Here is a 24,202-nt window from a genome sequence, read left to right on the forward strand (position 1 = left end):
AGGACAACGGCATTTTAAACTAGGCAACCCAGTTTACACAAGGCTGTAAAGTCCCCGGCTGTCAGCCTGGATTGTAACTTTATAAATTATTAAGGTTGTATTTTCATTAGTTGATTTTGTAATGGCATTTCTGATCTGTATGTTAATTAATACACTAAGTTGGTAACTTTGGCTGTATTCAATATACCTTAAGCACCGAGTTCACATGTATGCCACTAGAGTCGCCTCGCTAGTAGTTATTACTGTGCGCAGCTGTTCAGCGCAACCATAGTAAATCTGAGTAGTTCCTAGAATCGGCACATGCTTACGCTGCGATCGGGGCTCCCAATGCTATAAAAGAAGCCTGATTGTGGCTTTAGTATCAGTTGGTTTGTGGACACTGACTGGAGCACATCGAGGGCTGGCTCCTCAGCTTAGGCTGAGAGATCCACCTCCAGCCCTAACAGCCTTGTCTGAACCCGGTTAAGACTGAGGAGAGGTATCCGAACCTTGGTTCGACCCGAGCCTTAGTTGGCTCGTCCCCAAGTCTATAACTGAGCGGTAGGTAAACGAACCATTTTCGATCCCGGCTTCGTGCTGTGAGGAGTCTCTTGTCATACCGACTGGTTCGACTCCCGGTGTTGTCACCGCGTACCGTGGGAAGGCACCCGAACGTAGGTTCGTACCAGTATGTATATACTGAAAGTAAAAGTGCCAGAACGTTTCTCTTTTGTTTTATATATATCCCCACCCCCTACTCCTCGCTCTGAGAGAGAGCCACGACGGCCATGACTATAATCAGGATAAGTAAATTTTAGTATCAATGTCATTGGCACCCGATTAAAAGTTAATAGCGCCAAGGTAAAGGAACTTTAGAATTAATAAGGGGCACATTTTAATAATATTAAATTGTTTAAGAATTGTATTAATTTTGGTATATGCAAGTTTTTCTCATTCTGCCATTGTAAACGAGTGTAGTTTTATGCAAAGGAATTTTTATTGTAATTTGTAAGCAAGTTTTGGCAAAAGCATGTTCAAATAGCCTTTATTTAAATAAATAGTTATTATGCAATATTTAGTAATCGAGTTTCCCATATTTTCACCCAGCAAGCCCTGAGTGTGTATAAGAGTTCTCATACTCCCGACAGAAGTGAGTAGCAATAATGGGTAATGCAACAGCGGCGACCATTTGCCTCACCGTTCGCCTGCACCAGGTTGCCGTCGTTTCGCGCTCTTTCGAACGTTGCAAGGCGTTTGTGGGTTGCGTGTAGAGTTAGGCTCAATTTCAGGGTTGACACATGCACAATAGATATTTATGAAATACGCGAAAGAAATAAAAACAGGCATTGTTCTATAAATATTATTAAAACTATCATTATTATAACGCAAATGACAAAATTCTTTCTGAAAGAAAAAAATAGGTTTGCTAGTATTTCATTGCTGATGAGTCTACACAAATTAAAAGGAGAGGGGAAACGAAAGGGGACAAAGGAGACGAGAAAAGAGAAAGCGAGAGGAGAAGAGGAAAAGTCGAGGAGGGAATCAAAGAATGAAGATAGGAGAAGTAGTGAGAAGAAAGGAAAAAGATGCTACGAGAGATGAAGAAAATGGAGCAAACAGAAGAGAGGAGGAAAACGAGACGAGAGGAGAGAAGAAGAAGAGTTTGGAGAGGAGGAGACGAGACAAGAAGAGAGGAAAGGAGAGTAGAGTAAAAAAGAGAAGAACGAAGAGAGGAGAAGAGTGCAGTGTAGTCGGAAATCGAAGACAGGCGAGGAGATAAGAGGAGTGGAGAATAGTGGGATGGAGACAAGAGGCGAGAACAGGAGGGGAGGCGATATGAGGTAGAAGCAGAGGAGAAGGACTGATGAGAAGAACAGAAGATACTGGGGACGAGAGGAGAGAAGAGGTAGGTAGTTGCAGACCATATGGTCTCAACGTCAAGAATTGATGCATTGGTCAAATTATCGACATGAAACATTCAATAACATTTTAAAATGTATTAGACAATGTATTAGATTGATGTGAAACCTACGACCATCAGGTTGATGATCCTTAACGGTTACCACTACCCTACAATCTTTCCTTTCCTAACGTATGTAGAAGGATCTGATCAGTGTGAAATGAAGATGCAACTCGCCTCTTGCATGTAATGTGCTATGTATAATTGATTGTAACAACAACGAAGGACGAATACATTTAATTGGAATTTGCACATGATGACAACTGTTCATTCGATATTTGAGCAGGTAGTCTTGCATTTAACTCAAGTGGGAAAAATGATGTGTTGAATTACCATAATTATATATAGTTATTTTATTAATTTTTGTCAATGTCTTTGAATCCGTATACAATTATCGTCAGCGTATCATAATTCACGATCTTGTAACCTTTATTTTCTATGTGAAAATATCCCTTTGACCGTGTGACAATTCATTTATTTGTTTATTTAGTTCAAGTAAATTCCAGATACAGAACATTGTGGCTACTTTACACTGCTATCACAAATAATGTCACAATACTCTTGTTTATTAAGAGCATGACTGAGGAAAAGAGAACATATCGGAAGGAGGATTAAACGTGGAACCGCTAGCAGCCCAGTCGAGAGCTCTAACCACTACACCATGCGCTTACCTTCCGTTGGAACAACAAGTCTTAAGTATTCTATTGCCTCAATATTGTAAATTTTGTTGGATATACATGTAGTTGAACTTTTCCTTCTGCATACGTTCGGAAAGGAAAGATTGTAGGGTAGTGGTTACCGTTAAGGATCATCAACCTGATGGTCGTAGGTTCAACCCCCGTCCGCAGAAACGTTTCGTAAGTTTTAGACATATCCCATTGTGTTCGTTGTCCACGCGGTGTGAAATGTAATGTTGATTCTGTTGAAATTAACGATGGGGGAAATATGAAAGAACAAAATCTCAATTTCAACGAACTGAGAAGTGGAAAAAAATTGGATAATTCTTCTAAATTTGAAAATTACATTGATGTTTTTAGTGGTATAATCGCACGTAAAATCGAAAATCTTACGTCGAAGATTTTATCTTGATATGAACTCGGCCAAAAGGCATTTCACATCAATCTAATACATTGTCTAATACATTTTAAAATATTATTGAATGTTTCATGTCGATAATTTGACCAATGCATCAATTCTTGACGTTGAGACCATATGTTCTGCAACTACCTACCTCTTCTCTCCTCTCGTCCCCAGTCTCTTCTGTTCTTCTCATCCCTCCTCCTCTGCTTCTATCTTATATCGCCTCCCCTCCTGTTCTCGCCTCTTGTCTCCATCCCACTATTCTCCACTCATCTTATCTCCTCGCCTATCTTCGATTTCCGAGTCCACTGCACTCTTCTCCTCTTCTTTTCTCTCTTTTACTCTACTCTCCTTTCCTGTCTTCTCGTCTCCCCCTCTCCTCTCCAAACTCTTCTTCTCCTCTCCTCTCATCTCGGGTTTCCTCTTCTCTTTTCTTTGCTCCATTTTCCTTATCTCTCCTAGCATATTTTTCTTTCTTTTCACTAATTCTTCTATCTTCATTCTTTGATTCCCTCCTCGACTTTCCCTCTTCTCCTCTCACTTTCTCTTTTCTTCTCTCTTTTGTTCCCTTTCGTTTCCCCTCTCCTCTTTTAATTTGTGTAGACTCATCAGCACTGAAATACTAGAAAACCTATTTTTTTTCTTTCAGAAAGAAGTTTGGCATTTGCGTTAAAATAATGATATTTTTAATAATATTTATACAATAATACTTGTTTTTATTTCTTTCGCTTATTTCATAAATATCTATTGTGCATATGTCAACCCTGAAATTGAGCCTAGCTCTACACGCAACCCACCAACGCCTTGTGTAAACTGGGTTGCCTAGTTTAAAATGTCGTTGTCCTAAGACTTTTGAGAGACACTGTACCAGTAATACCTCATTAAACAATTCTTGAATTCTGGCAATTGGAGGGTTTTTGTGTACGTTTAGCCTCTAGAATATAATAAGTGTAAAAAGGTTTATTTTCCGTAACATCTCGGAACATTGCCAGTCTTGTCTTACTAATATACGCAAAAAATATTACACCATTAAAGCATTAGCAAACTTTATGCACACACTTGTACAGTAATTGTCCAAAATTTAGATGAAAGAATAAAGTGGTTTCATTAGTGTCAGCGTCAGCAACCTCGTGCTTAGGAAGCATTAAGACTTTCTTTGAGGCTGTTTGTGAGGGACAGTAGGATCAGATGTAGAACAAGGAGCTCTTTCCTCTTCGCCAGCTGTAACATCAGTCGTACGTCTCCGTTGATCGACCAATAAAAATTATATGGGTTCGTCAGCAGAATTGAGTGCTTCGGTCCAGAAATGCGCTGCCTCGTCTGCTTCAAGCGCCTTTCCTGAGTAAACAATAGTTATAAATGACGTGGTATATGTTGTATAACTGCCGGAATGGCAGTAAGAACCTGGAGAGAAAGCGGCTAAACTGCTCATTGTCAGCGTTTGTTCTTTTTCAATTTCAACCAAACGAAAAGACGACAAAATAGTGGAGAGAGAAATCATGATTTTTCCCAAAATTATTTTACCGCTTGTGTTTAATTAGTGGAGCCATTAACAGTTATGAGCACAATGATTGAACACAGCAAGAGGGAGTTGTAATTTGAAGAATTCATTCACAAGTAGGGCATCCCCGATGGCGAAGTGGGAGCGTTGTTGCCTTGTTATCAAGGGGTCCCAAGTTCGATACCCGGTTGAGGCACATAGTGGTTCGGATTCCACTTTAAACTGTAGGTCCAGTCACGAATAGCCTTAATGTGCATAAAGTGGACCACAAAAATACCAACTCAATCATTTACAAGTATTTGAGAATGTACATACTATCTTTTCCAAGACCATGATATAATCGCTCTCAAAGATTGCTCCCGTTCACTTTGACTCTTTTTTTTTCGAATTTACCTGAATTCCATACTTTTCATTTGCCAGTGTTTGTTTTTAGGTTCACTTTATGCACAGATAGATTATTTGTATTGGACATAAAAGTTTAATGTGGGGTCGGAACCACTATGTGTCTCAACAGGGTATCGAACTCGGGACTCCTTGATTAAAAGCCGACGACTTTACCACTCTTGTCAGTGAAAACGCTGGATCTGTACTGCGTGGTTGTGTGTTTGTGTTTGTGTGCAGGATAGCTGTACGTTTTTCGATTGCTGGTAGCGTCAAAACGAGGCATCAGCGAGAAAAGCATTACAAAGGAAAGTTGTTCGCCCTGATGCCCTTCACACGTTGTCATAATTTGCCGGTGTAGTTTGGGAACTGGAGTTTATTTAGACTTTTCTATCTAGAGGATTGTAGGTTCGTTCTTAGGGATTTGTAAGTGTAAAATTTGGCGGCCATCAATTTGACTTTTGTGAAAAATTTTAGGGAGGCGTTAGTTGGGCGTGGATAAATCATAAATGTTCTTTAAACTGGGGGATGGCATCCTCGGCGTTTCCTCCACTGCGGGCAGGCACGTATCCAGAGGGGGGGCTCGAGCCCCCCCCCCCCGAAAGTTTTAGGTTTACACTAGATAAAATGAGGTTTTTGGTTTCTTGTGGTGTGAAATAAAATAATGTTACAATCATTTAAGGAGAGAAATAATTATCGAGGCAAGACGGAGAATGTTCCGTAACCTTGTTATTGATAATAGCACGTATCCAAGATGGGGCACAGGGGGCTCGACCCTCTCCCAAGGAAATTTTTCAGTTTACGTTAGATAAAATTAGGTTTTTGGCTTCTTAAATAATGTGAAAATAATGTAAAGAGAGAAATAATTATCGAGGCAAGACGGAGCATGTTTTATGCCCTTGTTATTGTTAATACCACGTATCCAAGGTGAGGATGAGGTGCCTCGAGCCCCCCCCCTCAGGAAATTTTTCAATTTACACTAGATAAAATTAGATTTTTGGCGTCTTGAATAATGTCAAGATAATAAATTTATAAATCTGAGAGAAATAATTATCGAGACAAGACGGAGAGTGTTCTATAACACTGTTATTGTCAATAGCATGTATCCAAGGTGGGAATCAGGAGGCTCGAGCCCCCCCCTTCAGGATTTTTTTCTGTTTACACTAGATAAAATTAGGATTTGGCTTCTTGAATAATGTGATGATAACTTGGGAGAAATAATTATCGAGACAAGACGGAGAATGTTCTATAACCCTGTTGTTGATAATATTGCACATAAACTTTTCTTGCGCTTTCGGTGTTGTCGCAGCGCACTTGAGCACTATGTAGAGACTTGTCAGCATTTGGAAGCTACACAAGAAAGATAGCACCACATGTAGGGCGATTCAATTTCTAATCTCTGGAAGGCGGGAGAGGGTACGTTCTTGAATGAGATAAGGAGTCAACTACTGGCAATATTAACGAATCGTTTTATCTGCGGAACGTTTTAGAATATAATGAGAATATCAATACCCGGATTCAATTTTTCGGTTGATCTGTACAAAGAATCGGTTAATGAGATTTTAGAGGTAAGTGTGACAATTCATACAGTCGATTGGTGATCAGATCAGTCAGCGTCCTCTGGTTGCTTTATAAGATATAGTGATTCGAAAATGAAGACATTGACGACAGCAGAACTTCCGGGGCCTCAGTGTAATGCTCTCTCTAAAGTGATTATTTCAGCAATACCGGATATTGGAGTGGTTTATTAAAACAGAAATAAACTGCATATATCAACTGAAAATCAAAGTTTTGAGTGATGATTTAGTTTTGTCAGAACAAAATTTCGTATATGCAGTCCGAGAATTTCATGTATAAAAAATACTTTTGTTTAAGCCTACTGGGTTCGAAACACATTCAAACATAAAGAGACTGCCGCAAATTTTATGAATGACGAGAAGAGAAAGCAAGATGTTGCATATGTAGACATTTTAGGTGGAAATTGCAGAATCTACCAGGACCCAAATCAGGGCTCTACCAACTGAGCCATCCTTGACTTCAACAGATTTTTCGATAAAATGTCTACATAGTACATGTCATATGTATATCAAATCGTAAGGTGTTGCCTGTATAGTGAACAAGCACACAAAATATAGGAGAGAGAAGAAAACTGAGGAGCATTATCACCGGTTGAGGAGAATTGTTTTCTGTGGTCAACAAGAGCTACTACTTCGAGGTGACCATGACAGTGGCCTAATAAGGGAGATTTCACACCGTGTCGCCTGAAGATTAGGTTTGTGCGGCCTTTTGTGTAGCTACGGTGTGAAACGTTGCTGTTGATTGGCCCATTCAAATCGACATGTATCACGTGTCCCTTCGGTTTGAAACCTTAAGTCTTGAAAATCCAAATCACAAGGATGGAAAATTAGGGCCTTGTTAAGGTTAGGTGTGAAGGCATGGAGACGACAGCATTCTAAAGGATCATATCCAATCTCCAATACGATGATAAAAACTTCTGGTGAGTTGATTTTAAAAAATGTGTCGGAGATAAAGAGAAGCGTGCCCAGGATTTTCGGAAGGAAGAGGGGTTACGCATACTATTTTTGGTGGTCAGTCCTGATTTTGCCATTTTTTTTTCCTGACTTTGACGTTCCTCTTTTTTTCTTTTTCTTTTTTTTTAAAAAAAGGAATACTTGGTCAAATGGGGTTATTACCTCACCAACCCTCCCTTTGGCACGTCACTGGAGATAAATGAGTAAGCATTTGATCATACTGGGAGACGAAACATTAGATGTGTTGGGAACGGAAGGGTTTTTACTGTGCATTAATTGTTTCGTGATCCACCTGTATTCGAGAAGACTTCCTTTGTTTCGTGCCGATATATGACAAGACAGCGGAAGCTGTGACAGGCATTTTTGAACACTTGTGAGTGCTAATTCCTGAATCTACACAATTTGGTGGGTTTCGGCTTCTATAAGAGCTGAAAACATGGGAGGACAAGACACGTTAGTGGTGTTCAGGCTCGAATCAGAGAGAAATATTCGAGAGCTGTCTGCGTCCAGTTCGCAGCCCACAGTTTGAATCTCTCGTTGTCGAGTGGATTGTCCATCCCATGCATGTGTAACAGCTTCGTAAAAACAGTCAAAGACACCATAGATGTTTTTATGCCTGATGAGAAGAAATGGACAAACACACATACTGAGATGGTTCCGGCACACAATGTTAATGCATGGAAACAGAGGAGTCGAGTGGTAAAAAATGTTCCGATTTCACGTTCTGATTAAAATGATACCCTTACAGTGGCAACGATTTAAGGGATAGTTGCTCCCCATTATTTATTTTTTTGTCTCACTCAACATTATGGCCTCTTAATGTTAAGCCTTGGCTACCAAGAGAAAGTAAACTTTCCTTGCAACGCCTTCCGCACCCCCCCCCCCCCCCATCGTTTTGGAACCCAATTGCCACCACTGGTCTTAAAAATTGTGAGGTTCTTACTATACCCCTTAAAAAAATGGTGTTGAGCCCCCCCCCCCCGAAAGGAATTCCTGGATACGTGCCTGACTGCGGGGTTTACACAAACATAACGGGAACGGATTTTAAGGTGCAGCACCTTTCAGAAAATAGAGCTCTTCATACTGATCCTTTCAGATGTGTATTTTAGGACATGGATCCAAGTAAAATGAACACTCTTTGTTGCACCTTTTCGTGAGATTGGCACATTGATCCCCTTTTTATCCCCTCTTTGATGCTTCAGCACCTTTTTCATTACTTTTTTAATGTTTTGTTAATAATTTGGACAGAGAAGTAAATGATTTTCACTCTTCTTGCGCAGCTACATAAAATCCTATAGTCTCATTTTGTAGAGCAGAACGAGAGCTATAAAATGGTATAATATAATCATTGCAACCCAAATGTGGCAAAACCCATGAGAAAACGCAAACTTCAACAAAACCTATTCGGCAGAACCACAGTTCTCTACGCTGTCCGCGCGCATTATATACAGAAGGCGCAGAAAAGAGAGCATTGAATAAAGGCATTTTATCAAAACCTTTTTTTTTTTCCTTTCCCGACCATAATTTTGCACCTTAAAATTATTTCCCTAAATATAACACTTGTTCTCTGTAGTGCATGTTTTCACAGTGTAACGTTACATGCACAAGTATAAAGGAACACAACAAAGCATGTTTCGTTCTTCATATAAATATTCCAGTTCCGAATTTAGATAGGCGATGCAAGTGACGTAAGGAGAAGTTGCAGAATGCGTTGGCGGTTGGGAACCCTGTTGCCTTGTAATCATGGGATCCAGAGTTCGATCTCCGGTGGGACGACATTGCCAGTAGTTCAGATCCCATTTAAGTCGTAGGTCCAATCCCGAATAGCCTACCTGAGCATCAAGTGGACTTAAAACAAACTTTTAGAAACTCTGGCAAAGTAACGAAGTACCGTTTCAGTTACTCTTGTAATTTCGGCTACACCGAAAGAGAAACGCTTTACGTTACTCTCTACAAGGAACAAAAGGGAACAAACCGTAGCGGCTCAAAATTTTACACTTTTATCATTAAATTATATTTTCTCACACTGTGTGCTCTTAGAGCAACACTCTGTATTGAAACATGGGACCCTGAATTCGAATTCAGGAAAAAAATGGTCGTTTACGAGGCCACGACTGCTAGGAATTTGAAGTCGAATCTTCGCTCTTTTTTTCCTGTTTTCTGTCGGTCTTTTCCACCTCTGCTGGTTTCAGTTTTTCCGTACGTGTGTTTTATCAATAGGTTCGGATGCCGGAGGAAATGAAGAGCGACGGAATTATTTCTTTCGCCGAGGAGACTTTCCAGCTAGGGTGACAAGAAAGCAAATATTTTTCCAGACGCGTGCGAAAACACAAGAATGCTCTCAGCGATGTCTGCGCAAAAGTGTATGGGTAGATGGCTGGTTGAGAGACGCTTTACGATATATTTTAAAATGTTTCCCTTACCTGAATAGCCGAGCCGACGAACGTGGCGGAGTGGTTGGAAGTTAGAACCGCTCGCTACGATGCCAGGGGTCTTGGGTTCGAATTCCGGCCTGGGAATGATTGTTCTTTGTGGGTGCCCATTTATCAGTTTCATCATATCATCGCTCATCCTTTTCGTCGCGATTAGCCAAAAGTGACAGAAAAGTGACGCTAAAAAACAAAAGCCAATGAATCAAACCCTTTCATGTAAAATGAAAGGAAACGTTGTAATTTGGGAATAGATTTGGTAACCCTTTAACCACCAATACTGTCTGACAATCAGTACGTGTAAGTGTAAACCTTCTATAAATACTTTCACCAAATCGATGGAAGGCTTTGTCCTCTCCACCTCTGCACACTTATGTAATTTCCATTCTTATTATTTACATCCCCATTACATATGCGGCAATTTGCACATGCGAATATATATAACTAAATATTTGGTTACAAATTTTGATGTATATGTTATTTAATAGTTTTCCCTTTCCATTTTTTCCAGACACATCATAAAGGAAAGTTTGTTGTGGAGTACGTGTGTCGACAGCTCAATCTTATCGAAAAGGACTATTTTGGCCTCCGGTATGTGGATAGCAACAAACAAAGGGTAAGTAAAGTTCACAATAGTGACGGTACATGAATAATGAACCGGCCATAAGTGTGTCTTCTGAGTTAATTTTACGAAAGCAACATATTCTAGTTTAAATTTTTGATAGTGTGATATTACACTTTATTTAATGCCCCGTGGATTTACTTGTATTTATGTAATAGGTTCAGAGTGTGGAGAGGCGAGATTCGACATAAACGTCTGCCCCACTTGAGAATCAGGGAGGTGGCAGAAAGTTCCTTGTTTTTACCCGTAAACTTGGCGATTATGTGTGAAAGTATTTTTGTTTCCTGGCGGTGATTCTTTAAGCACCACTTCCATTTTATATGAAACCATAGAACATTTTGTTACAAGATCGTGTTCACGGCAATAAATAAATTCTTGAATATAGAACAAGGGAAAAATATCGTAACAAGTTGGCGCAAGGTTTACGGCACTGGCCATGTGTCATTTATGTTTCAGTATGGGGGGGGGGGGTCGGTCTGGAGAGGCTGCGTTTGATCCGTCATCACTTCTCACCCCTTCATAATTTGTTATTATTGTACTGATTAAGTACCATAATTGTCGTTTTTCAGAAATTTACGATAATTATCACAACTCTTTTAACAAGAAAAAAAATTACCGCAAACCCTCTATGCACATCGTTCGAGGGTCAAATTAAGTTTTCACTCTATATTTATTATACCTCCTGGCATTAATATTTGTTACATATTACATTTTGTTACAGCAATAGTGGTTTTACGATATAAAATTTATTTTACATGACATTTTGACGCACATAGAGCTGTAGTGTCGCAGATATCTAAGCAAAAAATGCATTTTCCGACCATTTATTGCGATTATGTTAGTACAAGACGTTTTATAATCATCCGTAAAACTAGACCACTTGTATGGATAAAGTTGATTTCAGAATTAAAATAGATATGTGTAGGCCTATTTGAATGAAATTAGGGTGGTATTTGAAAGAGAATTTTGGCATAGAAATTTCCCCCCATTAGAAATATTTCAAATACCATACTGAGTTTAACCGTATGGTTAATCTCTATGGAAGCTAAGGAAGAGTCTATATAGTTTCATTTTTCCATGTTTTTTATGTCCATTTTAAATGCTTTGTTGTTTTGCAGATAAATCATTGTAAAGGACAAAATTTTCCAAGAATAAACCAGGATACCAAAGTGCATGTTGTAATCAGAGTATGAGATTTGTATAGAAGCTTCTACCGAATCGTTCTCAACCGCTGTTATTACATATGTTGCCATGATAACCCACCAGGCCAGTTACCTGTAACCTAATTAATAATTCATGAAGCAAACTAATATTTTCCGCGTACGCATGATACTTGTTTCAAATTCGATATGGGAAGTTATCTTACTAGTTACATTTAATTACATTTTATAAGTATTAAGTAATTGTTGCGATTCCTGGGATGGTATCGAGACGAGAGAGGACTTGGCAGCGTTTCGGTCTCGACTCTAGCTGTAAATGTGTGTATTCTTCTCGTTCTCGTCCCGAAATATAGTATAAACAACATCAGCGTATAACCGCAGCAATGTTCCTAGCGTATAGAGGTTATTATGGAACATTTCCTAATAACTCGTACAAACCGTCGAAAAAGTGATTTTTATCCTGAAAACATATTCAACATTGGTTCTAACTTTGGCCATAATATATTATATCTTAAGATAACATTTACACGTAATTTAGAAACATTAATTCTAAAAAAAACTCATACACAAAAAGAAGTATCGAGATAGAAGCACCGAAAACTTGACGAAATGTCTATTGCCAAGTTCAAACTTAATCCTCATCTAACCTACCAACAACTTTCTTGTGAACATTTTAATACATGTAAAAATATCGGCACTACGTCATGAGAACTTAAGTGTGAAAACATAAGCTGATGTTGTCTCTGCTTCGGTAAGATTGGTCAGTTGCAGAATGATGTCTTTTTTTAATCCACAAAGCTGCATACTTTTCGGCAGGGAAATCTTTGATCTGGACCATTAACGGATACGAATGATTTTTCAATTGTATTTATTGCATAGTTTAGAAATGATATACTACATGCACTTCTAGTTTCTATAACGGGGATAAAAACATCCCTGGCATGGATAGACTGTTTTCGTGTGGAGGGGTCCCCAGCATCCCCCGTTAATTCGCACACTGATCCCACTGTACAAAGAAAGAAAACCAAGACACTGAATCGACGAAAGGGCTTCCAATATTGTACTAGGATCCATGGTAATCACTATTTTAATCCAAAGTGACCCGGAATCTCTGTAACTTTATTCTATCTTATGAGTACATAAAATTGTCATTTGGATAACATTTCAAGTATTGCACTAATTAAGTTAGAATGTAGAAGACATTTATTGTTCCTTTATTTTATCTTTTTGATTTACGTTTGATTTTTATTGTGTCCCACCTGTGACACCGAAAAACAATTAATTAGTTCTTTAACTTATATTTCCCCTCCAACTCCACTAGAATATTCAAAGGTCAATTGCCTTCTCCCTTTGTCTTAATTTATTTTTCATCATTTGAAAATTCACAGAAATTAAAATAGACTTCTTATTAAGTAAGGAGGCAGTGTTTCGTCTGCCTCACCCGTGGCACAAAATTGCTCACTAATAGCTGTAAATTTGGGAAAGTATTGTAAGGGTGGTTAAGGCGTTCACTCGTCTTGAGATCGTTCGCTGCGGGACGGCGTAGGTTCGAATCCGGCTCTGGTCGGAATTTATTCGGCCTACGTATAGGGCCGGTGGCAACCCACCATCCTGAGGAAATTGGGGAGCTCCGAGTGAGTGAGCGTAATCCGGTCATGGAGACCTACTATAACGGCTGGGTGGGGATACGTCGGGCTGACCCCCCGACTATTCCAATACTGGTTGACGATCTCCAAACTTAGAGGTGACGAAGGAAAGCGTGGGAGGGAGACCGGCAGTCGGTAGGTATGCCTAGGCCCTTCATGGGCTGTTGCGCAACGGATTATATTATTATTACATTATTGTAAGGGTGGTTATGCTTAATCAACAGTGTTAAGTTTCGTATTTCATTGCACAGAAACTGTAAGAAAAATGTTACTTAACTAATAGTAGAATATTTACTTTAATATATAAAAAAGTAATCCGGCGTGTCCCACGCTTGACAATGGAATGCCCCATTGACTCTTTAAAAAAAAAAAAGCCAATTCGAGAAAAATGTGAACTGGGGATCGTTTTCCGTGGAAGTTGTCAATTATAAAATACCTCGTCGGTCAGTAGGGCGTCTAAATGTTACACGGGAGAGCCGAGTTCTATTCCCGGGGTTGTTGGTGACATCTGATGGAGTTGTATCCTTCATTGTCCTTGCATGAAGCGGCTCTGGGCTCTCCAGCCTCCAATCGATGGGTAATAGGGCAGGGGGTAAAGACAACCGAAGCGTGCTGCTGATCACATCACCTGCACTATGACTTAAATCGAGAAAGTAGGGCTCTACCTCCACACCGCCTATGACTTCATGACCCGTTTTAGTGAGCAGCGAATAATAGAGTTATGACCACCAACGTTCCCGGGTTCGAATACCGGTCTGGGCATGGGTATTCTTTGTGAAGATCCCTTAATCCGCTTAATCTAATCATAACTCATCTTCATCGTCGCGATTAGCCAAGAGTAACAGCAATGCGACAAAAATGATAAAAATTCACACAAAAGATGGTGGAGTTACCTTCAGTTAGAAGATGTATTACCTCTAACGACTAGTCTGCTTATAAACATATTGTTTGTACTTGTAGGTAAATATATATTCCAGCAGAAGACCTAAAATATATTTTGTCAAGGAGGCGTAAATTTAACAATTGTGTTGAATTAAAGAGCATGGTCTCATTACAAAACAAACTTACCAAAATTTCCCTAATTTAAAAGCAATACCCGTTATACTGTTTTAGCCGAAACGATCATTCCCATTTCGCCTAAAATGCTCGACAGTCACTTTACCTTATGCAGATAAGGCGTTAGGTGAAACGGAAATTCACGTTTTATGTATATATACATGTTTGCTGTAATCTTTTGGATAAGAACATTTGAATAGTTTCTACCCCGCATAAGCATTGTAAGTTTCGACCACATACTTGTAAATCAGTCGTGTAAATCAGAATTTATATTGATTCGAATGGAAAAATGTGGCATTTGTGTTCGTTCTGTGTGTTTTGTGCGACTCCTTCCGACTGTTAATGAGACATGTGATTTATGTGACGTCGATGATGGTAACCAACTTTTTAACAGTTTGCCAGACCATTTTTTATCAGATGTGGGACCATATTTTTGTTGGGAATTAGAGATAAAATCTCAAATAAGGTATCATGTTTGATTTTCTAATTAAAAGTTCACATAATTTAAGCGGTGTCCCGACAAAACGTACCACCTGGGCTTTCGCGACGAAACGTACCACTCAGATAAACACCTCCGCGACAAAACGTACCACTTCAAGGAAAACGCTTGAACTTAAAATCAAAAGAGAATAAAGTGGTTAGTGGCCCGTCGAGTGCACGTTTGTGGAGTCCCGAATGATGCTCAGTTAGATGTGAAGAAGCGTATGCATGAGGCGAAGAAAAGGGTACGAGAGGAAGACACGCCAATTACCAAGATTTAGAACGATACTCTAGGCAACGTACACGACAAAGGTTAGGCTAGGTTAGAACTGACATAACTAAAACGAAAATCGAAAAAAGACGAAAAGATAAAACAAAAGAAAAAAATGTGAACGACAGCTTAACCACAGCTGATTTTAAACACGCCAAAATAGCTATAGCTATATGCATTACATAGTAATTTTGCCAGTCCAAAGCGTGGATAAAGTGTGATGGAAATCATCAAAACCATCAAGTGGTACGTTTTGTCGCATCGCAATTTTTTTTAAACTCATTAGAGGACCCTTCGCAGTTAGCCGGTCAGGTGGTAGGTACGTTTTGTCGGTGGTACGTTCGGTCGCGTATTCAATTTAAGCAAATGGAAGAATTTCTTGTTGTTTTTTTTAAAAATTTTCTTGTTTCTTACATTTGAACGTATTTTTGTATTGGGTTTTAACCAACTTTCATATTTATATTTGTTTTCTAGTTCATAGCTTTATACAAAAGTCGACTGTTTGTTACAATCGTGTTGAAAGTAAAGGTTTGCAAGTATGTAATACACAGTCATTTTTATGTACTTCATTTTATTGTGAAGCATTATTGAAAATGTTCTTCTTGGTACATTATTATTATTCTAAATCAGAAATATTTTTGTTTTAATTGTGTCCATTTTGGATATTAGTTAGTTGGATATTATTCCTTCGGAAGAGATGGCAAGTTGACGAGGTAGGTGAGCATCTGGCTACGTCACAAATGGGGAACGAAAAAACGCACTTTTGGTGTATTTATTAACATTTATCAGAGCCAAAATAATTCGTACACTGGATCTGGTCGTGAAGAGAGAAAAAGGTCGGGCTGCAAGGGTTTTCCCCACGAAGCTCGTTTAATAAAAGTCCTCTAAATTTTGGCGACACCGTCCTAACCTCCACAAAATGAAGAACCGGGTTGTAATAAATTTGTGGTCAAATCTACTTCCATAGCTTATGAAATTTCAACTTCGCAATTCCATAAATCCCTGATAAATTTTCTCCTGGGCTATTGTGAAGTACTGATTGTGCGCCGCAGATATCTGAAAAGAGAGTAGAGCCCAAATATATTACGTATTGCAGTGATACACTTAACTTACTCAGTTTAATGAATATTTCTTGCTTATACCGGGCTACTTATTTTTTATAATTTTGCCTTTCCGAAATAGAGTGGTAGATTTGCAATTTTCCGGAAATGAAATGAGAGAATATGAACGTTTTTATGTTAAAATCGTTATAGTTCGTTGAAGTTAAGACATTTTTTGGGTCAAATGCAGACAGTAACCACAACAGAAGGTAGCTATATTTCTGGGATGTGTTATTCAAGTGAACTTGAACGTATCTGAAAATTCACAACGCTTCGCACTGAAGGAAAATCCACCGTATTGTAAAACGTCTGCCATTAGCAGGGATAGAAGCGGAAAATATTTTTATGAGAACATAGGAATCTTAGAAATACAGATAATCCGAATTATACGTTGCTTTCAAAATGGATACCGGATAAATTGAAATCAATATATCCGTCACCCAATAGTGAAACTCGATACGCAGAGATACGTCTATCTTGCCGAGCGTTGTATAGTCAGTCCGCTCACGATCTTACCACCTGAGTTTCTGGTTTTGAGTCTCGACCTGGGCATGGGTGTTTCTTTGCGATTGTTTCTTCAGTAGTTTCATTTAAATCATTATCATTATTTCCTAACTGTAGTGATTATACTAAAGACGCAGAAAAACACGTAAAATAAACACTAATTGAAATATCAAACGTCAAAAGGCAGGAATAGGTGGCAAAATGAAGGCCAGACTGCTCGAAAATTCTGAGCACGACACTTGAACGAGTAGTGCTGTGCTTAACTGAAAGTTGCCCGACTAACTAATCTACTAAAACTTAAAACCACTAACACCACTACTACCTTATTTTTGTCACATTTAGGGAGATAGAACGTCAACGTGTTGTGCATTTTTCGTGTCTTAATCAGTCCGAAGTGATTTTCTTGATGAGATTCTTCTTCCCCCTTCCTTTCCTTATATCATTGACACGCGATTTGTGCATCATTCACTAGCTCAGGTGTGTTTTATTTGAGGATATCGTGCCGCATCTTCTTTATGAGTACTATTTGTCGGCATATGGAGGTGTGAAGTCCATTTTCACACGATTTCGGCATCCCCTAGCTCTGACACGGTGCGTCATTCGACAAAATTCCATTTACATTTTCGTCTTCATTACACTTGGCGATTCACTTCCTCCGCGTTGTAAACGGAATTTTGCACCACCCTGTATTCCATGTTCACGCTATTACTACATTTTCCTTTATTGTGTTAAAAACCAAAGGTTTTCTGTTCATCTGTATTCTTTTCGTTCTGTAGTCTCTGTTTATTTGAAATTTTAACAATAGACAACGCATCTGTTATTTTATTGCAAGCTCAATGGTAAAATCCATTTTGCAATTGTAGTCAATACAATGTTTTTAGGGACAAGCACTTAAAATCAAGTTTGGTAACAGAAGATAAAACACATTTTGTGCTTGAATTTGGAATCGCAATTAATGTCACGTAAGCTTAATGCATTTTATTTACCTAGGTGAACCGCTTGCCATTTTTCACAATTGTAAGCCAATATTTAATATCATATTTCCTTTAAAGTAACTAAATATATATTTACATATCTTAACACTTTTTAGTACCTATATATAAATCCTTTTGCCTGGTTATAAGATGTACCGAACGAAAGTTAGACACGAGTTTCTTCTTGGAAAGTAAACCTGATCCTCGCCCGACCACTAGATCGAATTAAATAAAGAGGAATAAAAATGACATTAATTAAAGTTATACGCACTTCCATCCAACCGGATGATCTTTGTTCCGCTAACACCGAGCGTTAATTAAATGCAAGAACGAAACTGGCTTCTGGAAAGGTACTTGATTGGAAAGAACCATGAATAATGGATCCTTTCATGGCGAGAACAAAGCATAGCGACATGTGCATTATGTGATGGTATGGACTTTCAACGAGCCTGGTGTGCTTTTGTGGACCCCATGATTCGTGTTCTGTGTTGCGTTGTCAAAAACATTTATCTAATTGTCTAGTGGACACCGAATTTTGTGATTACAACTTCAGTGATATTACATAAACAATGAAAACATTACATTACAACGAGGCTCCGTATCGCATTATAGAGTACAAAATAAGTTTAAAGTTTCGTCTATTGTTACATCGTTGCACAGTCTCTAACCGATCTCGGAGATGAATAAAAATCTTCAATCGAAAGTCTTGGAAGAAACATTCTCCGTCTTTCGTCTAAAGCCTATTCAATGTTTTACTTTCGCTCAAATAAGGGCGCAGAGCTCTGATCATATTATTCCATCTTCCCTGAAGGCATTAATTATTTTAATGGGCACCACCACAATATGTGATGGACTTTTGCGCTGAAATTTGACCCGAGCATTTCAGTATAATGGTGCGATACCTCAGCGTCTCAGGTGGTATGAGTGTCACGTGTCGTTCGGTTGCCAGGCGACGCTGGCTCAGGTGCCACCAACATCTGTTTAAAGGGGAGACGATGAATTAAAAAGTAACCTTGCTTTACTTCCATCGGGGGCCTATTCAGAATTTTCACCCCGAAGTATATTTTCCACCTACATACGAGGGACAGTCAAATTAAAACATTAAATTGTTTTTGTTTTTTTTTATCTAGTGGATTTCTGCATATAAAGTTGCACAATTTTGCTGCATTTTAGCATAGACAATTTTAGAGTAAGACAATATGTTACGTCATTGCTGATCCACATATATTTTTAAGTCTACGTTAGTGCCTATATACATCAGGAGAAAATCTATGTGCGTTCATGTATGGTTATGAGCCACCGCGAAGGTCTTTCCATCCATCTGCCTGCGAATTGAGACCATTGTCGAACTTCCTCCTCTATTTGTAAACTTGCTGGCGTGGTAAGCATGCATAGAGACTTTTCATTTTCCGTAGAATGTCTATAAATTTTAGGCTTCCAGAGGGCAAGAAATCACTGCTCTTCGCTGGTGCAATAATATGCAGGAGGTGCCATCTTTAAAATTACAAAAATGGTGTTGTTAAGCTCACTTGATCAGTGTTGCAGCCTTGAGGTCGTTTGGTACATAACAGTCGATACCTCATGTAAATTTGATCTGTTTACAGTCTTTCCTGTAATTTTTGTGGGACTTTTAAGGTTTTCATTTTACTCTCCCTCTTACATTTCAATTAGGCCTTTTTGAAAATTTGTAGGGAAGTATTGCAAATAATTTTGGCGGAAGTTGGTTGTGTGTTGTAATCTTATTCTTTGTTACTCTCTGCACTGTAAGTAGCATGGCATTGAATAATATGCACATTATGTTTCGAAGTTTAGTTTTTAATGATTGTATTGGTAGCGGAAGTTGTGTAATACATAGAAAGAGTAATTCCTTTTATGTCCACTTTTATGTTCAGATAGGCTAATGGTGACTGGACGTACAGTTTAAAGTGGGATCCGAAACTCTGTGCAATGTAGTCACGAGCAATAAAAATGGGACACCTAGATCCTGATATACTCGCTTCTCTGCAAGGCGTAATGTGTGTTGCCTAAATCTACGGAGGTGTAAGACGTTTCCATTGAAAATTTGCTATTGGAATCCACTTATCGCCAACACACATAAAACCTTGCAGGGAAGCGAGTGTTTCAGGATCTAGGGGTCCTATTTTCATTGCTAGTGACTGTGCCTCCACCTGGGATCGAAACAAAACCCTTTGATTACAAGGATACATTGTTGCCACAACGCCATTTAGTTCAGGAATGTGCATGGTAGCTGAATACAGTAATTTTGACTATATTAGTTTGTTATAAACAAATTGGCCCGATTTAGTCAAAATTAGTTTTTAGAAAAAATGTTCTGGTTTGTCGCCTAATATTTCATCATCGTATTTTGAAGATTAGTGTATTTTTACTTCAAGTAAAACAATTTGTAGCTGGGTTTCCTGTGTAGCAATGATAAGGTAATGTCCGGTAAGACAGACAGTGGGGAAGAGGTATGATCCTACCCCAAATGGTACTTTATTCAACAAGCAGCCCCATGTAGTCCCACCTTCCTGGAGTGGAATTATCTCCATTTTCTCCAAGATCTATTTTCATAGCATTCCTTCCATTTTATTTTCGCGCCTCAGTTTGCTGTTACAGAGCAATGAACTACTGCGACCTATAAATTGGCATTTCAATCAAAGACAGGTTACGGGGACGGAAAGGTTAATCACCCTTTCCCTCGGGACGTCTTTATTTAAAATTTACGTATTTAGGTAGAATATCTATTTTTTAGAATCATCTAAGGCCATACTTATCTATTACGCTCCTCAATGAATATATACGTATGTATTGAATAAAAATTGAGCGTTGGGAGTTTTTGGGAATTTAATAGTAGGCTAATAATTTCGTGAAAAAATAATACGGTATGCATAAGCGTGTGTTTATGTACTCAGAGACACAATTATATTTATTTTCTTCCCTGAAACTTATGATAAATTGTGGTGTTATTGAAACAGTGTGGTAGCTCATTGCAGCCTCCCCCCCAACTTCAAGGTTCATTTATTGATTTGTTTTATTTTAATTCGCTTTTCTGCTACTCTTGGCTAATTGGAAAGATGAGGATGAAAGGGATGAGAGGACAATCAGAAACATACAAGGCCAGCACATACCACGAGCCCCACGGAGGATTATACTGGCCGTGAGTCCAGACGCCAGAGCCTCTCTAGTCGCCAGAGCCTCTCTAGTCTGCAGAATGTAGTCCAGGGTGTAATAATGTGGAGGAGAAGTTGGTTGATAATATTTGAGTGTTTTCGCAAAGGGCCACCACTTAACACCCTAGAAGGTTAATTCTACCCACGGAGCAGATAAGGATAATAAACTGAACCGTAATGGACAGTTGGAAAATGTGTTCATATTCAAATGTCTCGGAGGAATGTTGATAAATGTGCGTTTAATTAATGCAGTGTATATGTCTGTATGTTTGTGTATAACGTATATTTTACTCTTTGAACTAGCTATTGATTGTGGCATCAGATTATTACGTATTTTATGATTCAATTCTAGGAATTTTTATGTAATGTTCTTGCACTCGCTCCGAAATTTTACTGCAAGTGCAAAATTTCTTCCGATAAATTATTTAGCATAAAAATACCAATTATTATTTTGATAAACGTGAGGAATTCACCTGGTTTTGCAAAGTGGGGTTTGCATGTCTTAATCAGCTTGTGGATAAGGTAAAATGTAAAGTTCCTCGTGCATATAGCACCGTGCCACGAAGGCACATTTAGGGGATTTCAGCTTGTGGATGAAAATATTTATCCTTGTTTTGAAAGGGTAAACTTACTTCGTCATCGAAGTGTAGCACCTTCCCTAGAAATCCTGCTCCTAGAATGAAGCTGAAAGGCTCTCAGGAGGGAGGGTTTTTTTTTCTTTTTTTTTTTTACTAAGTCGCTCTTAAGTGTAAGAAATCTTTAACGATGACTGAATTTTTCATTTTTAACCAAGTCTTTCTCAAGTGTACTAAATCTTTCACGATGACTTTGTTAAATTGAGTAAGTCGTTCTTAAGTGTACGAAATCTTTAACGATGACTGAATTTTTCATTTTTTACCAAGTCGTTCTTAAGTGTACTAAATCTTTGATGATGACTGTTTTTTTTTATTGACTAACAAGGGAGGTTATCTAAGTGTCCCCTCCGATTTCCATGAAACTTGGCATGTGTATAGAGGGGCCCCAAAGAAGAAATATGTTGTTTTTTCTTTCGGCTAAAAAAAAGGTTTTAGGGGGCAAACCCCCCCTCAAATGTCAAGATGAGGACAAATTGAAGTGGGGATCTGACCCCTGAGTCCCCCTCCGATTTCCATGAAGCTTTGCAGGTGTATAGAGTGGCCCAAAGGAAGAAATACGTGTTTTTGTGTTTCAGCTAAAAAACTGTTTTAGGGTGCAAAACCCCCCTCAAATGTCAAGATGAGGACAAATTGAAGTGGGGATCTGACCCCGAAACCACGTAAATATGGCATAGGAAGAACACGCACATATAATTGGAACACACACAGCACAGAGCTGTGTTTGCCAGTGATATGCACTTCATATCTCAAGTGTTCCACTTGTATATCTGCCAGTACTATTAGCCCAGAACTTCAACCGCCATCGTCCTTCACGATAGCACTTGCGTTTCGTACCGACAATCCTACAGTTTTGTGCTGTGTGTGTTCCACTTATATGTGCGTGTTCTTCCCTATGCCATATTTACGTGGTTTCGGGGTCAGATCCCCACTTCAATTTGTCCTCATCTTCACATTTGAGGGAGGTTTTGCCCCTAAAACAGTTTTTTTTTTTTTTAAGCTGTAACACAAAACACGTATTTCTTCCTTTGGGCCCCTCTACTCACCTGCCAAGTTTCATGGAAATCGGAGGGGGACTCAGGGGTCAGATCCCCCACTTCAATTTGTCCTCATCTTGACATTTGAGGGGGGTTTTGCCCCCTAAAACCTTTTTTTAGCCGAAACAAAAAACACGTATTTCTTCCTTTGGGCCCCTCTACACACCTGCCAAGTTTAATGGAAATCGGAGGGAGACACTTAGATAACCTCCCTTGTAAGTCGTTCTTAAGTGTACGAAATCTTTAACGATGACTGAATTTTTCATCTTTCACTAAGTCGTTCTTAAGTGTACTAAAACTTGGTTGATGATGATTTTTTTTTATTCACTAAGTTGTTCCTAGGTGTATGAATTTTTTCAAAGCTCTTAGGACTCTACCACTATCGAACATTGGTTTAGAACATGGCCAAAGTTGAAGACTGATGGCGGTCTCATTCCTTTAATTAAACGAAAAGCCCCCAATTGAGCCATTTCTGCCTAATGTTTATCCGTTTAGCCCCTTTCACCGGTTCTGCTCGTTGTGAGAGAGATCTGTCGCCATGAATTACCTCCAGAAGACGTGAGGCTGGCAGCGGCCAGGCCGAAAAATCGAAGCTGGCTTCCGTCCAATGCAATTCCACGGGCGGGTGGAATTAGGTGGGCAAGTACAAACCGCACAAATACTTTTAACTAGTCATTCATTTTGGGTGGAAGCATCAGGATAAATTTATTGTTCCACGTGTTGTTCTGGTCGGAAAAGAAATTGGTTTGGGATACCTCACTTTGTCTCTGGGTTCCTTGGACCATGATAACAAGGTGGCCGATGTCATCAATATGTCGGACGATGACTGAGGAACAAATTTGCTCTCCGATACTTTTGAATTAGTAATTTGGTTCTTTTTTACCCTCAATACGTTACTTTTTGGCTAATCGCTAAAATGGTCTCTCCTCAAGGGAATAATAATAATAATAATAATACATACGGAAGAGAATTGTTTATTTTTATTAGTTTACAATAGTTATTATTGCATAATCATGATAATAATAATTACTATCATTGTTATTATTTCTACTATTGAAGTTTCATCAATGGCCTGACCCCTCCTACAAAAAATTCTGAAGGCCTCCCCGGTGGCGTAATGGTAACGTCGTCGCCTTGTAATCAAGGTATCCCGGGTTCGATACCCGATGGGGCCACAAGTAGTTCGGAACCAATTTTAAACTGTAGGTCCAGTCCCGATTAGTCTTCCTGTGCATAAAGTAGACTTAAAATCAAAATTCAAAAGCAAGAATTTCTGATGATGCCTATGCCCCATGCCCCGAGCCTACCAGAAGACTCAAGAAACCCCCCCCCCCCCCCACACACACACACCTAAAAATATCCACTTGTGACGCTGTTGCACCCACTCCCCAAAGTCAGAACCCTTGCTCTCATGCCTTGTTGGTGCAGTCCAGTTTTCGCGACGCAGTTTTCAAGAAGCACTTCCTGGGGCCATGCTACTCGTCGCAAGAACAATATGCCGGAACGTGATGAAAGGGCAAGCGAAGCGTGGCTGTCGGCCGCAGCTGCAACGGCAAGACGACCGACCCCCTGCGGAAGGGGAGACGTGGAAAATGAATTTAAAAACAGTTTTGTCAAGTCGTCGAAGAGCGTCTCCTGAGTGCAAGAAATGTTTCCTTCGAATCTGTATCTGCGCCAGTGGCGAAGCGT

At 39.2% G+C, this 24,202-nt stretch overlaps 1 protein-coding gene across 7 annotated transcripts in view; it reads left to right on the forward strand.

The window, feature by feature from the left end:
- Frmd5 (FERM domain containing) overlaps nt 1-24,202 on the forward strand; it is a 366,456-nt gene that overhangs the window by 212,276 nt on the left and 129,978 nt on the right. For all 7 annotated transcript variants that reach the window (XM_083130972.1, XM_083130979.1, XM_083130977.1 and 4 more), the window contains exon 2: nt 10,373-10,477. In XM_083130972.1, the coding sequence (XP_082987098.1) occupies nt 10,373-10,477 (105 nt within the window). The remainder of the gene's footprint in view (nt 1-10,372; nt 10,478-24,202) is intronic.

This window comes from Lepisma saccharinum, chromosome 11, assembly GCF_977018435.1.
Source record: "Lepisma saccharinum chromosome 11, izLepSacc3.1, whole genome shotgun sequence".
Taxonomy (NCBI): Eukaryota; Metazoa; Arthropoda; class Insecta; order Zygentoma; family Lepismatidae; genus Lepisma; species Lepisma saccharinum.